Genomic DNA, 26062 nt, shown 5'->3' with positions numbered 1-26062 from the left:
GCCTGCCTCTCATCTTGGGACTCGTAGCAAGAATCGTATTTTTGTTCCTTCTGCTCCGATATGGCAAGTCAAGTCACAGACAAAACTCAGGCTACAATGGAAGACACGATCCTAGCAATGCAATACCGAGAGCGGATCACTAAAGTCCTCGGCTTGGCTCGGCTAAGAGATCTGAATACTACCTGGTTTCTTTCATTCAGACTAATCTGGCAAGATTGCATCCTACCCGTTCTACGATGCTTGCTTTGCGGAGAAGAATGCGTGTTAGACGTCTGTCTCACACTCCCATCAGCAGTACCTATGGATGTCGATACTTTGCTTGGTTCGGTAAAGGCTCTTGCAACGTGTTGTCCTCAGCGGCTACCCATTCTGATGATGGCATTCGTTGAGACCTCACCATTACGATTAGGTGGCGGTGAGGTACGAGATGAAAGTGGCACACAGGTACAACCTTCTGTGACCATTGCTGATCTAAACACCGATGATGGCAATGCTTCGCACATATGCACTATTTCTACTTTTTCGGACCTGGTCCAACTTTCACCTACTGTTGTAGACACATTTTTTACCAGCCTATCTGAGTAATTGTTCTCTCCTAACAACGAGAATCATTTTTTAAATAGTGAGCACAAAGCGTTCCCTGAACTTTGAATTCGGCCTTCAGTTTTGATAAACAGAACTTCTAAAAAATATTGGAACTATTTTTCTTCCCGAAAGCTAAATTATTTTTTTTCCAGTTCCCAAAATATTTACATTTTTTTGGCACATGATACTCTGCTTAAAGTAGAACTATTCTTAGAGAAAGATTTCTATTTTTAAAATTTATCTAGAGACAATATTTTGACTTAGCCTCTAGCACATGTACAGTCCTGTATAAATGTGATGAAATGGTCTCGACCTTCTTTTCTGTATTAAGAGCCATTTCATAAATGTAAATTTCGTGATTCAATCAGTCCACATTCTAAATGTACAAAAAATGCGTTATCTGAATGACACCACTGCTTACAAAAAACGTACAGTATTATACTCCTCTTTCGTGTAAATACCATTTCAAATACTTACAATGTATTTTGGGGTGGGCTGGAAAACACATGCATCGTTATATGTTTAGTATTGCTTAGTATTTAGTAATGATGGACATTATACATGGAGTGGGTGTTGTAAATGTATCTAGGACCCTAATTAGATATTCCCGATTTATGCCCTTATGTGGTTATAACAAATCATATCCTTATAAAGGCATAAGAATCATATCCATATTAAATCATAGCCAATGCAGTCCAAATACAGCAAGGCTACTCCCATAGACTCCTAGAAAGTACAACGCTTTCTTAAACAAACCAAGCCTCCAGCAGCCCGGGAATTCCCCCTGCTTCTGTTTTGATTTGTCCTAGAACTCCTGAGAGTCCTGAAAGAACTGCAAGTTCTTAGTGACGTCTTATGTCCAACCTTACGTCAAACTCGGCACCTTCCAGGTATAAATATACCAACATCTGCCTTAAGCCACACACGGTGGTTTGGAGCAGATCGGCTATCTACTTGCCCGACGCCCTGCTGATACGAGTGCCGAAGGAAGCCGACCCTCCCTGCTGAAGCACTGAGAGAGACGCTGTCTTTTCTCCTGCCGAGAAATCCAGCTCCAGTGTTTCCCTGCTACCCTCGCGGGTTACTGGGAGATCGAGTCCTGAGAGAGAGATACAAGACCTCCTTCATTCTATACCCAAGGTACGGAGCTGATTAGACCCTTAGAGAATTCTTGATTCAGATTCTTGGCAAAAAACTGTAACTCATCTACTCCTTCTCAAGTACTAGGCTTAGGTTAGTTACACCGGGGTAGGCGTATCTTAGAAACACCAGTTGAGTACGTTTAGTCATTATTTTATCATTGTATGTATTTTATCCATTTCAAGTATCTTATGGCTTAGAAACCATATAAATGCTTTTACAGTATTATTTCATAATACTCATTTTACTGTACGCACTTTACTGTATGACAAGTATTGCAATTGTGGCAATTCATTTCTCTTGCATGAGAAAGAAGACTGCTCAATAAATAACCCTTTTATTGAAAACGCCCGTCTCTCTATTTCTCTGCATTTATGGTGCAACGAAGCATGCACGATTGACTGAGTAAAATAGCTATCTATTGTTTCAGCGACTCTGGAGATATTCCTTATTGCAGGGGGAACAAAGTTGTCATGTGATATGTGTAGGAGAGTAGGGTCTGCTATCCTATGGTCACCCCAAATTTTTGCTTTTTGCTTCACTGGTTTCTGACTTAATGTGGCTGTGGGCCTGCTAATCAGACCCACAGCCTGCTGTTCTCTCTCTAAATTACTGCCAATGCACTTTAGGTGCATTACGAATTGGAACTGGTTCACCTTGTGAGCCCCTGTATCAGTGCATCATAGGTGCCCAGGGCATAGGTGTATCCAAGGCCTACCAGGGGCTGCAGCATGTATTGTGCCACCCCTGGCCTGGCCTCCATATTTGACACAACTGGCTGATCACTCAGCTGGGGTAAGTTGGTGTAATCACCTCTTACTTAGGTACAGTATGTCTGTGCCTAACCCTAAACTGGACACATATGTTCCTATCAGCCACTCCTATGGAAGGCCTCATCAATCCTGGAGGCAGAGTGCTTGGAAATATGTGAGATGGTGCTCTAGCATGAGCTGAGCCTGTCTGCAGCTGTCGGGAACAACTCCCTAAGCTGTTCCGGGATATTGCCATACCATATACTCTTAAGTGCATTATAATCCTCGCGGTTATTTGCTATCTTTGGTTTGGCTTTATCAAAACATGTCGAGTAAGGTGTCATACGAATTGGAATACTATCCCCTCGCCAATTCTGGCGACGGGGATAGCATTCCACCCTTCTAGAGGGACACGACATGTGTGTAGCCTTAACCCCGGTTAAAGTTAAACAGAGCCTCAGCATCACAAAATGGATGCTGCCACCACAGACACGAGTCTGGCCTTCTGCTGCTGACCGAAACTCGGCAGATTGTGGCCTGGACAAAGGGTTTCCTGCCTTGGGAGGTGCGAGCACCACCCCAGACAGGGTTTTGTGTATTGGGTAGGACAGGGCTGAATAGAATCAGACATGCCCGGGGCACACAAGGTGTCCCCGTGCATAGGCCAGTCCAAACCGGTCCTGGGACTTTCCAGACCCAGGCTTGGCGCGGAACTGGACAAAGGAAAGGGGGTGTAACCGCCCCCCTTCCTGGTTCCTCCCAGAGGAGGGACCTAGTAGGTGATCCACCCCTCAGATTGGGAATAAGAGTGGGAGCAGTGCCATTGCACAGCAGATCATCCTGAATCAACTTGAAACTAAGAAGACGACTGGACTTCAACATTCTGCTGCTCAGAAGACTGAAGAGAATCTCCCTTGTGGTCTAGGAGTGGCCACCCTGTGAACACAGGCACCAACCAGCAACTCGACGTCTGCTTTGCCGCCGCCTCCCGCCGGAGCTCGAGCCCAGAGCCCGACAAGAACCAGACTCCCAGACCTCTCAGAGCCCGATCCACAGTCCCTGCAAAGAAGGGACCCGTGGAGGCACCGAGTGACGTGGGACCGGACCTCTTGGAAGACACTCGAAAAGCTGACTGCGCAGCTTCTGAGGCATCCTCGACGTTGTGCTTTGGGGATTGAGAACCCCCACCACCGAGCAGCCCTTGCACCGAAGATCAGCCCTCCAGCATCTCCACTATCTGCGTGGGGCCCTTTTGCATTGTGCCACTCGACGCGCCATCCCGGCCACTAGCCACGTGGTCAGCGGCCATCTTGGCGACGAAACCGACGATTTACACAGCAGGTCTGGTTGCTCCAGACCTACCCAAGCTCCTGTAAAAAGGAGCACCCGCTCTGACCTTGCTGGTCCGAGTGTTAAGCATCTTTCAACTTCTGCCTGGCTTGCCTTTGCCAAGGCCTGTTTGCTCCGATCAAGTTGCCGACACCGCCAACAGCGAGAAGCCTACGTGGGACAGCTCGTGACCGACTCCTGGACGTCCTCGACCCCGGGTATCCACGTGGCTGCAGAAAGAAGCTACCCGACAACGCCTGTTTGCACCCGACATCGCCTGGTTCCAATCTGGTTCCACGGTAGTCACTGGCTAGTGACTTTGAAGACTGTCCCCTCTGCTTTCAGGTCTTCACATCTTCAGATCCACCCTTGGATCCACCGGAACTCTTCACATCGAGCCGCCTGCAGCATCTTCAGCTCCAAGCACCATCGACCAGCGTGACGAAACCCGACACTACTTCGACCTTGTGCACCCGCTTCCTGTGGGTGAGGTAACTCAGCTCCGCCAGTGCTCCTGCACTGGTACACATCTCAAGGGCCTGTGTCTTAAGTTTCAGCTCCGTAGGTCACTCGGAAGGTTCCTAACTTTCTAACTTTGTACTTTTTACGCACCATAGACTTTGCATTGGAAAGTGCGTGCCCTTTGAACACTGCACCCGAGTCCCGTGGGCCTTTCCCGACTTAATCATTGCTAGTCTCGAATAGCTCCAGCGATTCCCAAGGCCCTAGGCCTGTTCCCTTTCCTATTGGTATCTCTTATACCACTTTCTTAGTATATGGTTTAGGTGGCCCCTAGGGCTCATCCATATTGTGCAACTTTTGTGTATTTTAAACTGTCTTGTGATTTAACGCTTGTGCTTCTGTGCTCATAAAGAGTCCAGGGGATTTTATAGTTAATAAATCAATATATATTTTCAATATATATCTGTGTGGTGTCCCTTTCATTTGGTATTCAAGGGGGTTGTGTATGGTATAACAGCTGGCTTCACATGCCTTTCAGAGTTTAGACTAAGACTGCTTTGTCCACGTTACCACTAGGATAACTGGTCTACAAGGTTGAATTACAACCATCATCATAAGGGTTGCTTTGCATGGTACAAAGTGATCACTAAGAATTAGTGAGCATTATATACCAGGCCAACTTCTCACATTGGTGAGCAGCGGATTGGGATCTGAGCTTGCTGTTGTTTTACCATTACAATCTTTGAGATTATCATTTGAAAGATCATACAGGTACCTGCTAGGTACATATAAAACAAGACTAGTATACTTACGTTCTACTGAACTTAGTTGTTGTAGAGCAAAGGGAGTAGCACACCCTAGCTACAACTACTAGATAGGTTTAGTAGGTAAACACCAGTGTAGGTAGATTGCAACACATCCACCCACACTAGAGCAATGTCTGGAGCAGAGGGGTCCAGTGGACTTACTCCTGTTGAGAGTGACCCTCCAAGGGCACCATCCAAATTTGCTATTTTTTCCTTTAAGGAATTAAGACAGCTTTGTGTCTTAAGGGGTCTGAAGACAGGGCCTTCCCCTACTACAGACCACCTAAGAGAGCTCTTGGACCAGTCTGAGACTCTAAAGCCCTCTAAAGCAAACCCCACAGGGAATGCTGAAGGAGGCCATCCTTCAGAGGATGACACTGTAGACACCCCTGCCCCTATCATCCTGGTAGATGAGGAAGCCTCCACCACTGGAGCTCCTCAGGTAGATGAAGAGGAAGAGGAGGAAGAAGAGGAGGTAGTGGAAAGCAGTGAGTCAGATGATGACAGAAATAGTCAGGTGCTGGTCAGTAGACTGAACCAGGCTAACTTAAGCTTACTTGGGAATGAATCAGGTAACAACCCATTCAGACCCCCAGGTGGACTTAACCAGAAGCCTAGGAGGAGAAGGACTCACTCAGGTGACTCTGACAACTCCCATGCTTCTAGAGGTTCTCATGGTCACTCCAGAAGGGTGATGACTAGCCCTCAGAGAAGGGAACATGAGGCCAAATTGAGAGAATCTCAAATTAGAGAGGCTGAATTGAGAGTCCAGAGACAAGAGTTAGAGATTGCCCTGGCCCAAGAGAAACTTGCTAGAGCAAGACAGCCTAGAGAGAGTGGGATAATAGAACCCACTGGCGGCAGCAATATCCACAAGGATAAAGACAGGTCTTTTGATAACAGAAACCTGAGTAAGATTGTGCCCCCCTACAAAGCTGGGGATGATATCCATAAATGGATTACTGCAATGGAGAGAGCCTGCAGAGTACAGCAGATCCCTCAGGAGCAGTGGGCAGCAATCTTGTGGCTCTCCTTTGAAGGTAGAGGCCGAGACAGACTCCTCACAGTTAGTGATGGGGATTCTAGAAACTACCTGGTCCTGAAGAGTGCTCTGATTGATGGGTTAGGCTTAACCACTGAACAGTACAGGTTAATGTTCAGAGATACCCAGAAGACACAGACTCAGGACTGGTCTGAATTTGTTGAGTGTGCCACTAAGGCTCTGGAGGGATGGTTGCTGGGAAGCAAGGTTACAGACTATGAAGGATTGTATAATTTGCTGATGAGAGAACAAATTTTAAATAATTGTCAGAACCAGCAGTTGCATCAACATTTGGTTGACTCAGATTTGACCTCTCCCCAAGAATTGGGAAAGAGGGCAGATAAATGGGTAAGAACCAGAGTTAAGCAAAAGAACCAGAACCAGGGTGGTGACCAGAAGAAAACAGACCAGAAGGGTGGGGAGCAGAAAGCTAAAGACCAGAAGTCTTCAACAGGGCCCCAAACTGAGACAGAGGGTGGGTCCCAAACTTCCAAGAAGAAGAAGAAAGAAGGTCAGAAGAAACCCTGGTGTAAAACTTGTAAGAACACCACTCACTGGACAAGTGAGTGTAAAAAGGGTGGAGCCCCCAGCACTGCAGCCCCTAAGGCACCTGCACCCACTAGTACAGTTAGCAGTGCTGGTCCTCAAACCAAGGGATTAGTGGGTATCACTTTGGGAACTGAAGGAGATTCTGACCTAGTCAGAACCCTTACACAGGCTGTTCTGATTTGTGAAGGGGACATAGATTTGACCCCTGACATTAGTCCCAGTAATCTGGGCAAATACAGACAGACGCCTTTGATCAACAATAAAGTGGCTCAAGCTTACAGGGACACATGTGCCAGTGTCACTATGGTGACACCTAACTTTGTGGACCCTGGACAATACATGCCAGGCGATGATTACCTGGTGACCAATGCCAGCAATGTCACTACTACACATAGTGTGGCACTTGTTAACTTTTCCTGGGGAGGGGTAACTGGCCTAAAGAAAGTTGTGGTTAGTGCTGATCTCCCAGTAGAATGTTTGTTGGGCAATGACCTGGAGAACTCTCTATGGTCAGAAGTTGAGTACAGGACTCATGCAGAGATGTTAGGGATATCATCACATGTCCTTGCTGTGACCAGGTCACAGGCCAAAAAGTGCCTCTCTGAACCTCAGGTCTTGGATCCTGGAACAATGGACCAAGCACCTTCCAAGAAGAAGAACAGGAGGGTTAAGGCTGCGCCTTCCCAACTGCCTACAAGTGAGGATCAGGCTTCACAGGAAACTGATCTTGAGACCCCTGAAGGAACTGTCTCTGAAGAACTTAAACCTGATCAGGTTGAGTTTCTGGGGACAGGGGGACCTTCTAGGGCAGACTTGGGGCAGGCTCAGTTAACCTGTCCTTCTCTTGAACCCCTCAGACAGCAGGCTGCTGCTGAGGCTGCTGGGAATGCTGAAGGTGCCCATAAAGTTTATTGGGATGAAAGACTCCTTTACACAGAGGGTAGAGACCCCAAGCCTGGTGCAACCAGGAGGTTGGTTATACCTCTGCAATTTAGGGGTTTCCTTCTCACCTTAGCCCATGATATTCCTTTAGCAGGACACTTAGGCCAGAACAAGACCTGGGACAGGCTTGTCCCTCACTTTCACTGGCCTCACATGTCTGAAGACACCAAGGAGTTTTGTCGCTCCTGTGAAACCTGCCAAGCCAGTGGTAAAGCAGGTGGAACAACAAAGGCCCCCCTGATACCACTACCTGTGGTGGGGGTTCCCTTTGAAAGAGTGTGGATTGATATTGTTGGTCCAATGGATCCCCCTACAGCATCTGGGCACAGATTCATACTGGTGGTAGTGGATCATGCCACCAGGTACCCAGAGGCAATTCCACTTAGGACCACAACAGCTCCTGTTGTGGCCAGGGCCTTACTTGGAGTTTTCTCCAGAGTGGGGTTTCCTAAGGAGGTAATATCTGATAGAGGTGCCAACTTCATGTCAGGATATTTGACAGCTATGTGGAAGGAATGTGGTGTTAACTACAAGTTCACCACTCCTTATCACCCACAATGCAATGGGCTTGTTGAGAGATTTAACAAGACCCTAAAGGGCTTGATTAAAGGATTACCTGAAAAGCTCAGGCGAAGATGGGACATCCTACTGCCCTGCCTTTTGTTTGCTTACAGAGAGGTCCCTCAAAAGGGGGTTGGCTTCGGCCCCTTTGAATTGTTGTTTGGGCACCCTGTAAGAGGACCCCTATGTCTGGTGAAGGAAGGATGGGAGTTACCTCTCAAAAAGCCTAAGCAAGATATAGTGGACTATGTACTTGGTCTCCGCTCCAGGATGGCAGAGTACATGGAAAAGGCATCCAAAAACCTTGAGGCTAGCCAAGAATTACAGAAAGCTTGGAATGACCAAAAGGCTGTCCTTGTTGAATTTCAGCCTGGACAGAAGGTATGGGTGTTGGAGCCAGTGGCCCCAGCAGCACTCCAAGACAAGTGGTCTGGACCGCATACAATTCTGGAGAAGAAGGGAGAGGTTACCTACTTGGTGGACCTAGGAACTCCCAGGAGCCCCCACAGGGTGCTCCATGTAAACAGATTGAAGGCATATGTCAGCAGGGCAGACATGGGCTTGCTCATGGCTACAGATGAGGGACAGGAGGAAGAGAGTGACCCTCTCCCAGACCTGCTCACTCAGAACCCTGAGGATGGCTCAGTTGATGGTGTGGCCTTAGGTGGCAGCCTCACTGAACATCAGCAACATGACTGCAGACAAGTTCTACAGGCATACAGGCATATGTTCTCGTTGACACCCAGTCAGACTAACTGGTGTACACATGTGGTGGACACTGGTGACAGTCTTCCTGTAAAGAGCAAGATTTACAGGCAACCTGACCACGTCAGGGACTGTATAAAGACTGAGGTGCAAAAGATGCTGGAATTAGGTGTTATTGAGCCATCAGAGAGCCCCTGGGCTAGCCCAGTGGTTCTGGTCCCCAAACCTCACACCAAAGATGGCAAGAGAGAGATGAGGTTTTGTGTGGATTACAGAGGACTCAATGCTGTCACCAGGACAGATGCACACCCTATTCCAAGGGCAGATGAGCTCATTGACAAGTTGGCTTCTGCCAAATATTTGAGCACATTTGACTTGACAGCTGGCTACTGGCAAATCAGGTTAGCTGAGGAGTCTAAAGCCAAAACAGCATTTTCTACCCCTAGTGGGCATTATCCGTTTGTGGTGATGCCCTTTGGTTTGAAAAATGCACCTGCCACCTTCCAAAGGTTGGTGAATCAAGTCCTTACTGGGTTGGATGACTTTTGTGCAGCTTATCTGGATGATATTGCTGTCTTTAGCTCCACCTGGGAGGATCACCTGGTCCACCTGAAGGAAGTGCTTGAGGCTCTGCAGAAGGCAGGCCTCACTATCAAGGCAACAAAGTGCCAGATAGGGCAGAGTAAGGTTGTATACCTGGGCCACCTTGTAGGTGGAGGCCAGGTTCAACCACTGGAGAGTAAGATCCAGACCATCAAGGACTGGTCCCCTCCAACCACCCAGACTCAGGTCAGAGCTTTCTTGGGCCTGACTGGGTACTACAGGAAGTTTGTTAAGAACTATGGGTCCATTGTGACTCCTCTTAATGATCTGACATCTAAGAAGATGCCCAAAAAGGTTCAGTGGACAGAAATCTGTCAAAAGGCATTTGATGACCTGAAGAAGGCCATGTGCTCTGCACCTATCCTGAAGAGTCCTGACTACTCAAGAGAGTTCATTGTCCAAACAGATGCTTCTGAGTTGGGAGTGGGAGCAGTGCTTTCACAGCTTAATGTAGATGGCCAGGACCAGCCCATTGCTTTCATTAGCAGAAGGCTGACCTCCAGACAGAAACGTTGGTCAGCTATAGAGAGGGAGGCCTTTGCTGTGGTGTGGGCCCTGAAGAAGTTGAGACCATACTTGTTTGGCACTCACTTCAAGATTCAGACCGACCATAAGCCCCTCCTATGGCTTAATCAGATGAAGGGTGAAAACCCCAAACTACTCAGGTGGTCCATTTCCCTACAGGGGATGGACTTTACAGTGGAGCACCGCCCAGGGACTGACCATGGCAACGCAGATGGTCTCTCCAGGTACTTCCACTTAGAACATGAAGACACAACTGGTCAAGGTTAGTCTAATGTCCCTGCGTTTGGGGGGGGGGGGGTTATGTAGGAGAGTAGGGTCTGCTATCCTATGGTCACCCCAAATTTTTGCTTTTTGCTTCACTGGTTTCTGACTTAATGTGGCTGTGGGCCTGCTAATCAGACCCACAGCCTGCTGTTCTCTCTCTAAATTACTGCCAATGCACTTTAGGTGCATTACGAATTGGAACTGGTTCACCTTGTGAGCCCCTGTATCAGTGCACCATAGGTGCCGAGGGCATTGGTGTATCCAAGGCCTACCAGGGGCTGCAGCATGTATTGTGCCACCCCTGGCCTGGCCTCCATATTTGACACAACTGGCTGATCACTCAGCTGGGGTAAGTTGGTGTAATCACCTCTTACTTAGGTACAGTATGTCTGTGCCTAACCCTAAACTGGACACATATGTTCCTATCAGCCACTCCTATGGAAGGCCTCATCAATCCTGGAGGCAGAGTGCTTGGTAATATGTGAGATGGTGCTCTAGCATGAGCTGAGCCTGTCTGCAGCTGTCGGGAACAACTCCCTAAGCTGTTCCGGGATATTGCCATACCATATACTCTTAAGTGCATTATAATCCTCGCGGTTAAATGCTATCTTTGGTTTGGCTTTATCAAAACATGTCGAGTAAGGTGTCATACGAATTGGAATACTATCCCCTCACCAATTATGGCGACGGGGATAGCATTCCACCCTTCTAGAGGGACACGACATGTGTGTAGCCTTAACCCCGGTTAAAGTTAAACAGAGCCTCAGCATCACAAAATGGATGCTGCCACCACAGACACGAGTCTGGCCTCCTGCTGCTGACCGAAACTCGGCAGATGGTGGCCTGGACAAAGGGTTTCCTGCCTTGGGAGGTGCGAGCCCCACCCCAGACAGGGTTTTGTGTATTGGGTAGGACAGGGCTGAATAGAATCAGACATGCCCGGGGCACACAAGGTGTCCCCGTGCATAGGCCAGTCCAAACCGGTCCTGGGACTTTCCAGACCCAGGCTTGGCGCGGAACTGGACAAAGGAAAGGGGGTGTAACCGCCCCCCTTCCTGGTTCCTCCCAGAGGAGGGACCTAGTAGGTGATCCACCCCTCAGATTGGGAATAAGAGTGGGAGCAGTGCCATTGCACAGCAGATCATCCTGAATCAACTTGAAACTAAGAAGACGACTGGACTTCGACATTCTGCTGCTCAGAAGACTGAAGAGAATCTCCCTTGTGGTCTAGGAGTGGCCACCCTGTGAACACAGGCACCAACCAGCAACTCGACGTCTGCTTTGCCGCCGCCTCCCGCCGGAGCCCGAGCCCAGAGCCCGACAAGAACCAGACTCCCAGACCTCTCAGAGCCCGATCCACAGTCCCTGCAAAGAAGGGACCCGTGGAGGCACCGAGTGACGTGGGACCGGACCTCTTGGAAGACACTCGAAAAGCTGACTGCGCAGCTTCTGAGGCATCCTCGACGTTGTGCTTTGGGGATTGAGAACCCCCACCACCGAGCAGCCCTTGCACCGAAGATCAGCCCTCCAGCATCTCCACGATCTGCGTGGGGCCCTTTTGCATTGTGCCACTCGACGCGCCATCCCGTCCACTAGCCACGTGGTCAGCGGCCATCTTGGCGACGAAACCGACGATTTACACAGCAGGTCTGGTTGCTCCAGACCTACCCAAGCTCCTGTAAAAAGGAGCACCCGCTCTGACCTTGCTGGTCCGAGTGTTAAGCATCTTTCAACTTCTGCCTGGCTTGCCTTTGCCAAGGCCTGTTTGCTCCGATCAAGTTGCCGACACCGCCAACAGCGAGAAGCCTACGTGGGACAGCTCGTGACCGACTCCTGGACGTCCTCGACCCCGGGTATCCACGTGGCTGCAGAAAGAAGCTACCCGACAACGCCTGTTTGCACCCGACATCGCCTGGTTCCAATCTGGTTCCACGGTAGTCACTGGCTAGTGACTTTGAACACTGTCCCCTCTGCTTTCAGGTCTTCACATCTTCAGATCCACCCTTGGATCCACCGGAACTCTTCACATCGAGCCGCCTGCAGCATCTTCAGCTCCAAGCACCATCGACCAGCGTGACGAAAACCAACACTACTTCGACCCTGTGCACCCGCTTCCTGTGAGTGAGGTAACTCAGCTCCGCCGGTGCTCCTGCACTGGTACACATCTCAAGGGTCTGTGTCTTAAGTTTCAGCTCCGTAGGTCACTCGGAAAGTTCCTAACTTTCTAACTTTGTACTTTTTACGCACCATAGACTTTGCATTGGAAAGTGCGTGCCCTTTGAACACTGCACCCGAGTCCCGTGGGCCTTTCCCGACTTAATCATTGCTAGTCTCGAATAGCTCCAGCGATTCCCAAGGCCTGTTCCCTTTCCTATTGGTATCTCTTATACCACTTTCTTAGTATATGGTTTAGGTGGCCCCTAGGGCTCATCCATATTGTGCAACTTTTGTGTATTTTAAACTGTCTTGTGATTTAACGCTTGTGCTTCTGTGCTCATAAAGAGTCCAGGGGATTTTATAGTTAATAAATCAATATATATTTTCAATATATATCTGTGTGGTGTCCCTTTCATTTGGTATTCAAGGGGGTTGTGTATGGTATAACAGCTGGCTTCACATGCCTTTCAGAGTTTAGCCTAAGACTGCTTTGTCCACGTTACCACTAGGATAACTGGTCTACAAGGTTGAATTACAACCATCATCATAAGGGTTGCTTGGCATGGTACAAAGTGATCACTAAGAATTAGTGAGCATTATATACCAGGCCAACTTCTCACATTATGGTTGTCCGAAGCTAATCCCTTCTTGTCTATTCAGGAAAGTTAACGCCTTCTTTTTTACTCGAGAAAGTTTCTAGTGACCTCTGAGCTAGCTGGCACACACAATTAAGTCTAACATATTCAATAGAGACCTAGTCGACCTCAGTCCTACGTCTACACTATAGTTTGTTATTCCAATGCGCAGAGCCTATTGGAAATATTGGAACTACACTACAGTCCATATAACATTTTAAATGATGAGCACCCAAGGCTACTCTGTGTTTGACCCCTAATGACGTATAAGGCTAGAGGCAACAACTGGTCCCACTCCTGGCCGTTTACTGCAAGCATCTTTTTTAAGGTGGACTTGAGGGTCCCGTTGTACCTCTCGATGAGGCCGTCGGTTTGTGGTTGGTAGACTGATGTTCATATCTGCCGAAGATTTAACAACCCACACACCTCCTTCATTAGTTTTGACACGAAGGGTGTGCCCTGATCTGTCAGGATCTCTTTGGGGAACCCCACTCGAGAGAAAAATTCCAGGAATTTTTCGGAAATCAAACGCATGGTTGGTGCTCTCAATGGGAAGGCTTCTCGAAATCTGGTGGCATAATCTATTATTACCAGAGCATATTCATTCCCTCCTCCTGTCCCTGGTAGTGGACCTATCAGGTCCATCCCTACTCTCTCGAATGGAGTACCTATTATTGGTAGGGGCTGTAAGGGAACTGCTGGGGGGCGGTGAGTATTCCTCTTCTGGCAGATGTCACATGCCTGACAATGTGTTTTTATGTCCTTATATGTCCCAGGCCCAAAAAAATGCCTTACAACCTTCTGAGTGGTTTTTTCACTCCCAATACACCCTGCTGTTAAGTGGGAATGAGAGAAGAACATGATTTGTTCTCTGGGACTAATAGTTGGTGGGGCTCCTCTTTGTTACCCTGACGGTATAACAGACCTTCCTTGATGAGAAATCGGGGGTAAATAGGATTAGTACAATCCTGTGTACTATGAGCCTGTTCCCTGGCGTTAAATAAGGAGGCGTCATTAGCTTGAGCAAATCTGAAGCTTTTGTCTAGTGTCCAAGGCTCAGGAGTTATTAATGCTGCCACGGGGGTGTTGGCTTTCTGTCTTAAGGGATCATTGGGATGAGGGTCAGTCTGCCTCTGTAAGGTGTGTAGGAAGAGGTCTAGAAACCTAGGGTTGTCAGTCCCTATAATCAATTCTTCGGGCAACGTATCCATCACCCCCATCCGTATGCCATAACTCCTACCTTCGTACAGGTCTAGGGGTATGGTCGCTACCGTGTAAGGCTCGACATCGCCATGCACGCATCTAATGTGTCCCATGGTATCAGGGACCACCTGTGTGGGCTTTATAAACACTCCCTGTATCACTGATTGCCGGCAACCTGAGTCAAGAAAGGCTTTTACCTCTTTCCCATTCACCTGTACACTCACGTGAAGCTCATTCCCCATCTCAGCGGTGTAAAGTATTGACTTGGGTATGTACCCCACCTCCATTGGCTCTTCAACTGGTTTTCTCTGGCGGCAAACTCGGGCAATATGTCCTCAGGCCCCACACTCAAAGCATTGAGGCCCCCTGAACGAAGGGATCTCCGGTCTGTTGGCCCGAGGTTTGATGACTTCTGTAACCATGCGAGGTCTTTTCTCATATTTGCTGGTCAGGGGCTTGTTTGGTTTTTTCAATTCCCAGCCATATTGCTTTGGTTGTGCTCGAGAATAGGTAGAGGACATGTCAATGGCTTGTTCCGGAGTCAAATGGGAGTGCTGACGCAGCCATTTTTGGGTGTTGAACGGGAGTGCGTCTAAGTACTGTTCAAGATAGATTTTATTCATTATCTCTTCCTTGCTGCTTGTACTTGGCGTTAACCACTTATCTGCTGCCATCTTCAGGCGGAAAAACAGGGTTTTTGGGTTTTCCCCGAACAGGCCCTTCCCCTTTCTGAAACGCACCCGATAGGCTTCTGCATCAAGTCCTAGGTGATCCAGTATCACCATTTCTATTTCGGCATAGGGTGTATTTCCGGCTGCGTTGGCCACCCGATAGGCGGCTTGAGCTTCCCCGGTTAGCATGGGAGCAAGAAAAAACGGCCATTTCTCCACCGGCCTTCCACAGGCCCGAGCAGCCAGTTCAAAATTTAACAAGAAGGCATCTTCCCCTGACATATATCTCTGTAGTGAGACCCCAGAGGGTCCGGAGGTGGGATTTCTCTGTTCTCGAGGTGCTGGGTGAGAGGGATCATTCATCATCTTAAGTAGTCCCTCGATTTGAGCTGATATAGTATTTTTGAAGGCGTCTCTATCTGTCTGGGCAGAGGTAAGTTGTTGCTCTACTGCCCATCCGAGCTGTTCCTGGCCCATTACCAGGTGTTGGATTAGGGCGTCCATCGAGGTGTTTCAGATGGATGTCAGGCTGCCTGCATTCTCCACCACTTGTTGGGGGTGGGTGAAAACGCAAAGACGTTGGTTGGTGTTAAGGATTGCTTTATTGGCCGTAACACACGTTTTCGATAAGGTAAGGGTCTTTAGTAAGGTAGAGGGGGCTCTGATGATGTCTCGGGAGACACTCGGTCCCTCGGCGAGGTCCGTCCTCTCCTTCTCCACTCCAGTGCGGTGCCGTCCAGTGAGGGATATGCGGTGGAGCGTGTAAGAAAACACAAAAGTACTCTGTTTGAGTGTAGTGTTCAAACAGCAAACTATGGTGAGGGAGGGAAAGTGAGGACACACTCGGTGCGTAACACGTCTACAAAAAAAGTGAGGTTGGTGCTCGGGGCAGGGATACCGGGATAGTGGGAACCCAATTATTATCTCAGAGGTTTTGCCCTTCTGCCCACCCAGCCCGTGAAACGCTTGCGTACCTGCGAGAGCCACGCTCCTCCTGGAACGTGGCTGGGCGACCCACAGGGATGTTGGCCTCCTGGCTCCTGCGAATCTTCCATCTTCTGACCTTCCTCGTCATCATTGGGGGGGGGGGGGGGGGGGGGGGTTAGTGAGAGTTCTCCCCCGTTAAAGAAGCAGTGCTCTTTTTCTTTGTCCTTGGGAAAGAGCGGAATATTCGGGACAGTCTAGTCCTCCTGTCGTTGAGAAAAGAAAGGTGAGACGGGGTTTGTTTCATGGCCCCACTCATCAGAGCTATGTGTCCGGTTCATGGTCACGCTCTCCTTGTCACACATTTAATTGGATATAAGGTAAATTTTACTACAATTAGGTAAGTGGGATGATTGTTGGAGCACATGGTGACACACAAGCATTGGGCTTTGGTGAAAATGTTCTGTATTGTTGACAGTATATGTGCAGCGAAGTAGGTTTTGTTGTCATGTTTCGAGGTGGAGATGTGATAAAGGGTTTTTTCACATGGCTATCCTGAAGAACACAGCAGTTGTTTGCTAAAACGCATGTGAATTCTAACTTATACAAAAGCCACGCTATCTATGTGATTCTAACCCGTACAAAAGCCATGCAATCTGTGGGATGTAAAAACAATTATGACTGAAGAAACAGTATTAGTATACGAGAAGTGCAGTTGATATTTTAAAAAGATATCCTTGATAGGACATGACAATTGTAAATCAATGGAGAAACTGGTGAAGACTCAGGGTTGTGTGATATGGTGTACAGACTAAAGCACAGGCAATGTGCTGCACTGAAGACCCAATTCTATTACTATTTTTATTGTTGTGATGTAATTTATGAATGTTAAGATGACGTTGGGGTATGAATGAAGGAGCAAATGACTGGTTGGTGGAAATGGTGTGGAAGTTTGTATTAGGCATGTGTATTTGTTAATATAATGAATTGGAATGCTTCTCATGTGTGATCCAAGTGAGTGTGTTTTTGCCCAATTTTGGCATGAAACATAAGAAGTTTGATTGAATTTTCAATGCAATGTATGAAGATATTGATGTGGATAAATAAATAATAAAGGAAGAGTAGGCAAACATTTTAGTTCTGGACTTCCTATGTACTGAAGTGAGTGAGTGTTGAGTTGTTGAATATATAGGTTGCCCGAGGAACTTTCTTCTAATCTTTAGCAAGACCTGCATTTTACACTTGCAGCAGGTTGCTTTTTGGGACATTTACTTTTGATTTGAACATTGTCAATCCTATGGTGCAAAGTACCCTTGGCTATAAAGGAGGGACTTGGTGCTGCTAGTTCCTGAAGAAGGTGCACTTATTCTATTTGATGAAATACTCACTTATTCTACATTAAGACTACAGCTAATTTAATTATTTTAAGGCCTCTGTCATATAGGCCATGATACTTGGCTCTTGCCTGAATGCTGGAACATGCATACTTGCTTTTGAAAGGGAATGGAGCATTCATGTAAAATGTAAGGAATTTGACATAGGACTTGCTGCTACACCATTGATGCATGGCGGCGGTAACATACCCCAAAACCTTCATTGATGACATCACAGTGAGATAATGCTAGAATGGATCTTGTTTTGTCTACTAGTTTTTATGTTTCTATATTGAATTGTTTGTTTCTTTCTTGACTTCTGTGTTTATATGTGTGATTGTTTACAATTGATGATAATCTTATTGTAGTGAACTTATAATACATACTTGTAATGGAAAATCTATAATGTTGACTCAAAATTCAATCAAGAATTGTTCTAAAAATAAAACGACACCAAAACTGCTACAGCAGTGTGTACTGTGGTAGTTTACACAACTTGTAAAAAAAAGCAGATAATGCCGGGCACTTCCGTACATGTTTAGGCGTTATGTTTTAAATGATTGAACACATGTCTGAATATCTAAAATCATTCTATATTGCAGATTCAAAAACAAGCCATTCAGTTGATGTCGAGAAACTCTCGCTTTCCTCCCATCAACAAGGACCCTCTGTAATGGAAGTTGACGGTGGTAATAAAAATACATTTTTTCCTGAGACTCAGGTCACTCCTAAAAAGGTATAGTTGGAAGTATTTAGATATTTTTCTGACTTTTGACCTTGTTATCCTAAATTACTGCTTCTGATGTTTGCTTGCATGCAATCTGATGGAGACATCTAGCTGCAGATTCCTTATATTTGAACTTCCAGGTGGGAGGCTGGATCCGGAAGATTTTTCTCAGCAGTACCCCTGCGCGCCAGAAGGTGGCGTCTGTTGACTCCGTGTGAAGTCGCCTGGGTCGTGTTCGCCGTCATGACGTCTGCGTTATCAATATAGCCAGCACTCCGGCGCGCTGACTTCCGTTCTTTTTGTGCCATCGGCACCGATCCTTTGCAGCGAGCTACCCCCTTTCATTTTTTGACTGACTTTTTGTTGACTTCGTTGGTGTGTTGGTGTGGCATGTCGAGTAAGAAGATTTTGAGGTTCAAGCCGTGCAGCGCTTGTCACCGTGCCATGTCGGTCAGGAACCCCATCTGGTCTGTCTTTGATATCTGGAGTGTGACCACAACACCAAGTCGTGCTCAGACTGCCGGGCCATGGACCCGAAGCTTTGAGGGAGCGGTTGCTAAAGCTTCTCGCGGCCCGGCGTCCTGTACTTTGGAGGTTGCCTCGTTGGTCTCGGTCCAGGTCTCGGTCGAGAGGAAGCACCACTCTGATGAATCGAAATCCTCTTCGTTGCAGTCAGGTAAGAGGCACCACAAGAAGTCGAAGCATGCTTTGTCTTCACCCTGCCCGTCTCACGAGATGGCGGAGGCAACTCAGCGTTGGAGGCCTGCTACGCGGAGCCGGTGCCTGGGTTGTCTCCGCGTTTCCATCCCTTGCCAGGACCGAGAGCAACCCCTGCCTAACTAAAAAAAAAAATGATGATGCCACGTGCAACATATTTGGGCGGCCTGACCATGCCAGCGGCCTCTGGTCCCTCAGGCTCAGAAGACGGAGGGGCCCCCGTGGGTTCTATACCGGTGGCTCCAGCCCTGGCGTCACAGCCTCTGGGTGGACCCATTCCTGGGTCCAGACCGACGCCGGTCACACCACCTCAGCGACCTTCCCCGGCATTGCGTCCGGCGCCAAGGTCTTTGGCGTTACCAGTGCCTACCAGCAGCTCCTTCCCTATTCTCTTTCCTGACAACACAGAGCCGGTTGGGCGTCTCCGGCCTCAACAGGTGCCAATGAAGCCATATGGCTCCATGCCGTTTTTTCTGCCCTATTCAGAAGGGTTAGGAATGCAAGAAGAGGATTGGGGGGGGGGGCAGCGCGATCCCTTGTAAATCCTGCAACAGCAACAAGATCTGGACTGGTATGAGGAGTTTGGTGAAGCCAGTGGTCTGAACACCTCCCCAGACACTGACATGCTTTCTCCAACTACCCTGGTTACGGAGGAGGGGGCATCTTTTGCCATTCTGGTGCGTAGGGCTGCGGAGGTCCTTGACCTGCAGCTTCCTACAGTGGCAGTCAAGACAAATGTCTTGACCTAGGTCCTGCAGCCTGGGGTCTTGAGTTTGGAACCCCTACTGCCCTTTAATGAGGCCTTGACAGATTTCCATCTGGGGACAAACCCAGCACAGGGGCTCCTGTGAATAGGACGATCGCCCTGCACCGGCGACCCAAATTCCTCACCACCCACCCCACCCCCCAAAGCTAGGTGGTCCAAGCTTTCACTTCTATTGGCACATTTCCTTCCGCATCTCCGGACAGGGAATCCCAAGAGGCAGAAAAATTTCTTGAAGAAAATGTTTTCTTCCGCCAGCCTAGCATTGCGGTCAGTGAACACTGCATGCCTCTTGGGCCGTTATTCCCATTCCATATGGGATACGGTGGCACAGGTGCTGCCCAGAGTCTCGGAGGAGGACCTGGATCTACTCTTCCAAGCTATATCAGACGGGAGGGGCGCAGCTAAGTTCACAATCAGATGTGGCTTGGACACGACGGACTCGCTAGGCAGAACGATTTACACAACGGTGGCTGTACGTCGCCACGCCTGGCTGAAAATATCTGTTTTTTAGGGGGATGTCCAGGCCAACCTCATGGACATGCCCTTCGATGGCTCCCGTCTCTTCGGAGACAAAGCATATGCTGCCCTTGAGCACTTTAAAGACTCGCAGGCCACAGCCAAGTCTTTGGGCCTCACTACTGCCCCCACAGCTTCATCCAATGTTCGCTCCTTTTGCGGCTACAGAACAGCCTATCAGCTGCACCAACCCTACCCTGGCTAGAGGGCTTCGCAAGTTCAGCAACCTCTGCAGGGCCTAGGACGCAGTTTACCCCGGCCTTGTGGGTCAGAAAACCAATCGTTGAGCCAAGCTACAATCCCCTCCTCCGCTGCAAAACCTTCCTAGTCCAGTCCCCCATGATCATGCTCGCCCATTCGATGGCAGAATACGCCATCATCTCCACCACTGGCAAAACATTATATCGAACAAGTGGGTTTTGCAAATAGTCCAAAGGGGCTACTCCCTTCCCTTTGAGACTACTCCTCCATCCATGCCTTCAGTGTACGATCGGCTGACGGAAGATCACCTTGCCTTGCTCTGTGAGGAAGTCTCAACTCTCTTGGCCGAGGAAGCTATAGAGAGGGTTTCCGGGCCCGAAGTAGGCAGTGGTTGCTATTCCCGCTACTTCTGGTCCCGAAGAAGGACAGAGCTCTTCGCCTTATTCTAGAACTCAGAGCCCTCAATTACTTCCAGAAATTCAAGATGCTCACGCTTGCTCAGGACACTGGATGGTAGCTCTAGACTTGCAGGATGCCTACTAACATATCCCCATCCTGCCTACCTATCGTCGCTACCTGCGGTTCACGGTGAGCCACAAGCATTTTCAGTTTGCAGTGCTCCCCTTTGACCTTACCAGCACTCCTCGGGTATTCATGAAGGTGATGGCGGTGGTCGCAGCCCATCTGCGGAGATCAGGGGTTCCAGTCTTCCCCTATCTCGACAACTGGTTGTTGAAGGCAGGCTCATCCCAAGCAGTTGTCTCCCACCTCCAGGCTATGGTGAACCGCCTGCATTTGCTGGGGTTCACTATCCACATGCCAACTCCCTTTCAGACGCTCCTTTTCATTGTGGCGGCTCTGCGCAAGGTGCAATTTTGGGTCTATCCTCCCAAGCTGTGCGTCCAAGATACTCAGGCTATGATACAGATGTTTCAACCTTTATCTTTGATTTTGGGGAGAATGACTGAGGCTGTTGGGACTCATGGCCTCCTGCATCCTGCTAGAGACCCATGCACGGTGGCACATGCAGGATCTGCAGTGGGACCTGAAGTTCCAAAGGGCACAGCATCGAGGAAATCTCACCAACCTGGTTCAGATTTCAGAGAGCACTGCGAAAGACCTGCAGTGATGGCTAACAGACCACGATTGGTTCAAGGGCAGACCCCTCTCCCTTCCCCACCCAGATATTACAGTAGTGACGGATGTGTCCCTTTTGGGATGGGTGGCCATCTAGGGGAGGTGGAGATCAGAGGACTCTGGTCTCCGGTGGAAGCCAAGCTCCATTTCAATCTCCTGGAGATTTGGGCGATCCGGCTAGCAATAAAATCTTTTTTGCCATCATTAAAGGGAAGGCTCGTACAGGTGTTTACGGACAACACTGCCAGAGTGGGGTCGTAGACCTTTTGTCAAGAGGCCCTGCGTCTCTGGACTTGGCTGGAACTTCAGGGCATTTTCCTGGTGGTTCAACACCTGGCCGGTTCTCTGAACGCGAGGGCGGATGAGATCAGCCGAAGGTGCCTTTCAGGTCACGAACGGTGTCTCCATCCGAAGGCGGCATAAGGTCTCTTTCAGCGGTGGGGAGAACCTTGCTTAGATCTGTTCGCCTCTGAAGAGAACGCGCAATGACAGCAGTTTTGCACGTTGGAGTTTCTATGGCAGCACTTGCTCTGTAATGCTTTTCGCTGTGAATGGAGCTCAGACCTCCTATACGCCTTTTTGGCCAATACCACTCCTGCCATGCGCGCTCAAGAAAATCAGGAGCGACCGGGCACAAGTCATTCTTGTGGCTCCGGACTGGGAACAGAGTGTTTGGTATTGTTAGACCTGGCATCATTGGCGTAGGTCTCCCTTCCCCTTCTACTCTTCCTGTCTTGAATGTTGGCTGGATATAGATGTTCTGGTCGCCGCGCCACTGCTACTCAGTGCCACAGCGCGAATGCTCCATATATATAAATAACTGTGTGAATTAGGATAACTCTAATGCTTACATTAGTATAGCCTATTTTGTTAAGGATTACTGTCTATCACCCTATATGGGCCTAGGAACCCGATAGGAACTACGAGTTTAATATGTTTATAATCAGGCCAGCGAGGGCCACCTTCTAGTGAGGACCGTTTTGGTATTATATGTTGTGAAATGCCTTTCCTGAAAATGCGGTAGTTTATTGTTTAAAGCTTTACTGCGGGCTGTTGCGAGTATGCGTATTGGCCGTCTGGTTTTGGAGCAGCAGGGCCAGCTGGGTCAGACCTGGCTGGAGAGAGGGATCGGTATTCCAAGCGTTGGGAGAGGTGACTCTTTGATCCAAGCAGGGTCGCGCCTGGCAAGGTGAATGAAGGCTCCACCTCCCACGGAGTGTCTGATAGCAGACCCCCTCATTCTGAAAGGGGGGATGTCGCCTCGTAAACCAAGTGCTCCCCGACCCCACCGATCTAGTTCTGACTGGAGTCAGTGATTTGCAACCTTAGAGAACAAAGACTTGGAACTGTGGCCAAGTGTTTCTTCTGGATGTCAAGACGAAACTCTTTCCGAGTAAATGGAGAAAAGGACTGTGCAACTTTAACCCATCTTGCCGAAGAAACCACCCAAATCGAGGGAACCTCCTGCCAAAGTCTCAGGAACATTAGACCTTCCCCAGTCGGCCGTTGGAATTCCTGTGTGGAGAGTTTCGCTTGCAGGTGAGGCCCCCGTCAAGTAATCTGGAGCCTTTAGGTCTACTGTAAGAGCCGCGGACTGGACCCCTTTTGCACCTTTCTTTGCTGAACCTGGGCGGGACGCTGATGCTCAGAGGGAACTGCCAACGATGAGCGCCAGCCTAATTCTGAACCTTTTGAACCTTTCTTTGCTGAACCTGTGCGGGCAGCTGCAGCTCACAGGGAACTGCCGCCACTGAGCGCCCTCCTAAATCTGCACCCTCCAACCTTCTGCAGGATCCGTGTGGGCGGCCACAGCTGAAGGAGACCTATCACCGCTGGGAGCCGCCGGAACCTGCACCACCCTGATTTGTCCCGGGGGTCGCCGAGGGAGAGCTGTAGCCGGTGAGTAACCACACCCTTTTGCTACTGTGCACCACCGTAGTTTGTCCAGTGGGCTGCTGAAGCCGAGAGAGAGTTGTAGCCGCTGACTGCCCACACCTTATGCTACTGTGCATCACCGTGATCTGTCCCGTGGGTCGCCGCAGCCGAGAGAGCGCTGTGGCCACTGAGTGCCCACACCTCCTGCTACTGTGCACCAACGTGCGTGGTCCCATGGGCCGCCGCAGCTGGATGAGAGCTGTAGTCGCCGAGTGCCCACACCCCTAGCCACTGTGCATCCCCGTGAACTGTCCCGTGGGCCGCCACAGCCAGAGGAGAGCTGTAGTCGCTGAGTGCCCACACCCCTAGCCACTGTGCATCCCCGTGAGCTGTCCCGTGGACCGCCACAGCCAGGGGAGAGCTGTAGCCGCTGAGTGGCCACCACCCTGGCCACTGTGCATCCCGGTGAGCTGTCCCGTAGACCGCCGCAGCCAGAGGAGAGCTGTAGCCGCTGACTGCACACACCTTTTGCTACTGTGCACCATCGTGATTTGTCCTGTGGGCCGCTGCAGCCAAGAGCGTGCTGTAGCCACTGAGTGCCCACACCTCCTGCTACTGTTCACCAACGTGCGTGGTCCAGTGGGCCGCCGCAGCCGGAGGAGAGTTGTAGTCGCTGAGTGCCCACACCCCTGGCCACTGTGCATCCCCGTGAGCCGCCGCAGCCAGAGGAGAGCTGTAGTCGCTGAGTGTCCACACCCCTGGCCACTGTGCATCCCCATGAGCTGTCCCGTGGGCCGCCGCAGCCAGGGGAGAGCTGTAGCCGCTGAGTGCCCACCACCCTGTGTTACTGTGCATCATGGTGCTTTGTTGAGTGGGCCGCCGCAGCTGAGAGAGAGCTGAAGCCGCTAAGGGCCCGCACCCTTGACACCTTTGACCACTTTGCATCCCCCTATGGAATTGTCCTGTGCGCCGCCGCAGCTGAGGGAGAGCTGTAACTGTGGAGCGCCCGCACCCTTGACACCTTTGACTACTTTGCATCCCCCTTTGGAATTGTCTCGCGGGCCGCCGCAGATGAGGGAGTGCTGTAACCGCGGAACTCCCGCACCCTTGACACCTTTGACTACTTTGCATCCCCCTTTGGAATTGTCTCGCGGGCCGCCGCAGATGAGGGAGTGCTGTAACCGCGGAACTTCCGCACCCTTGACACCTTTGACTACTTTGCATCCCCCTTTGGAATTGTTCCCCGGGCCGCCGCAGCTGAGAGTGTAGCTGCTGAGTACCCGCACCCTTCACAACTTTGCATCATCCCGGAATTGACCTGTGGGTCGCCCCAGCCAAGAGAGAGCTGCTGCTGCTGTGCGCCCACCACAAAGCAACACGATGAGAGTCCTTGCCTCCCCCAATATGGGCCGCTGCAGCCGCGTGCTGCTACTGCAGAGAGCCCGCCTGCCCGAGTCAGTGTGGATGCACGCTGCGGACCCCTGCCGCCCCGTATTGTGGTCGCTGGGGGTCCGCCTGTCACCGTCTCCGCTTCTTTGAGAAGCTGCGTGCTGTCCCCTCCTGCAACTACAAGTACCAGGTGCGCAAATGGTCGCATAGGCCCATTACTGAACTCAGTCAGTGTTATGATTTGGTCGATACATTGTCATATCTTTGAGTCCCTACGGGTTGACGTGAATTGTTATTGTTAAAGCGCTTTTAAAGTTGAGTTAAACTGTTAGATAAAGATATTATTTTTCTATACCTACCTGAGTTGTGTCCTTTTGTGGTGTCATTACTGCCTTATTGTATGTGGTCATAAACACTTCACACACTGCTCTGAGATATGCCTAACTGCTCGTGCTATGTTACCAGAGGGTTGAGCAGGGGTTATCGAAAGGGGTGACCCACTTGCCGTGACTTAAGAAGGGTCCCTATTTGGACAGTGACGCCAGCCAGTGCCAACTAGAGACCCCCATTTCTAACAGGTATCCGGAGCTTCTAGACATGAGCATCGATCCTCCAGTCAGGCTGCCTCTCAAGGAGGCTCTTCTGTCAAAGCATGCAGGGGAGGCTTCTCCACCCAAACCTGTCCACTCTCCTCCTTGTGTGGAGATTGAGCGGCGACTGTTTACTGCTTTTGACCTTCCTCTTGAAGTTTGTGAAGTTATCTTGGCAGCCAGGCATGTCTCCACAAAATCGGTACATGCCTGCAGATGGAACAAATGTTGTAAATATTGTACAGACAGGTCTATCGACCCCTTATCTGCTCCAATATCTCAAGTCCTTCTGTTTGTTTTTGTTGGCCCAGCAGGGCTCTGCTCTAGGCACTTTGAAGGGCTACCTTTCACCCCTTTCTTCTTTTCTTCAGCTGCCTGATCAGCCCTCTCTATTCAAATCTCCTCTTGTGCAGAGGTTTTTGAAGGCGTTAACCCATTTGTTTCCTCCTTCACCCTTCATCATGCCACAGTGAGATCTTAATTTGGTGCTCACTTTTCTGATGTGTGCACACTTCGAGCCACTGTATATCTGTACTGTGCAGTTGCTCACCATCAAGACAGCCTTTTTGGTGGCAATAACCTCTGCCAGGAGAATGAGTGAACTACATGCACTGTCCTCTCAGCCTCCTTCCCTGACTATCTTTTCGTACAAGGTAGTACTCCAGACTAGGGCATCCTTCCTACCTAAGGTGGTAAAACCCTTCCATCTAGGACAGTCGGTTACCCTTCCCACCTTCTATGATCCCCCACATCCTTCCAAGGAAGAGTAACATCTCCATCGTCTGGACCCAAAAAGAGCGTTATCGTTCCGTCATGACAAAACCAAAGAGTTCCGGGTGGATGACCAACTTTTTATTGTCTAGGTGGGTGCAAAGGAAGGTCGTGCTGTCCAGAAGAGGACTATATTCCAATGGGT

General features: G+C 49.5%; 1 protein-coding gene across 2 annotated transcripts in view; it reads left to right on the top strand.

Moving 5' to 3' along the window:
- The window catches only part of BRDT (bromodomain testis associated), a 2469968-nt gene that overhangs the window by 1910086 nt on the left and 533820 nt on the right, over nucleotides 1-26062 (top strand). For both annotated transcript variants that reach the window (XM_086953938.1, XM_086953937.1), the window contains one exon: nucleotides 17831-17964. In XM_086953938.1, coding sequence (XP_086810064.1) covers nucleotides 17831-17964 — 134 coding nt within the window. The remainder of the gene's footprint in view (nucleotides 1-17830; nucleotides 17965-26062) is intronic.

The sequence above is a fragment of the Lissotriton vulgaris genome, chromosome 1_1 (genome assembly GCF_964263255.1).
Source record: "Lissotriton vulgaris chromosome 1_1, aLisVul1.2, whole genome shotgun sequence".
In the NCBI taxonomy this organism is placed as follows: domain Eukaryota; kingdom Metazoa; phylum Chordata; class Amphibia; order Caudata; family Salamandridae; genus Lissotriton; species Lissotriton vulgaris.
The sequence above is the reverse complement of the archived record's forward strand: the minus strand, read 5'-3'. Positions and strand labels throughout refer to the sequence as shown.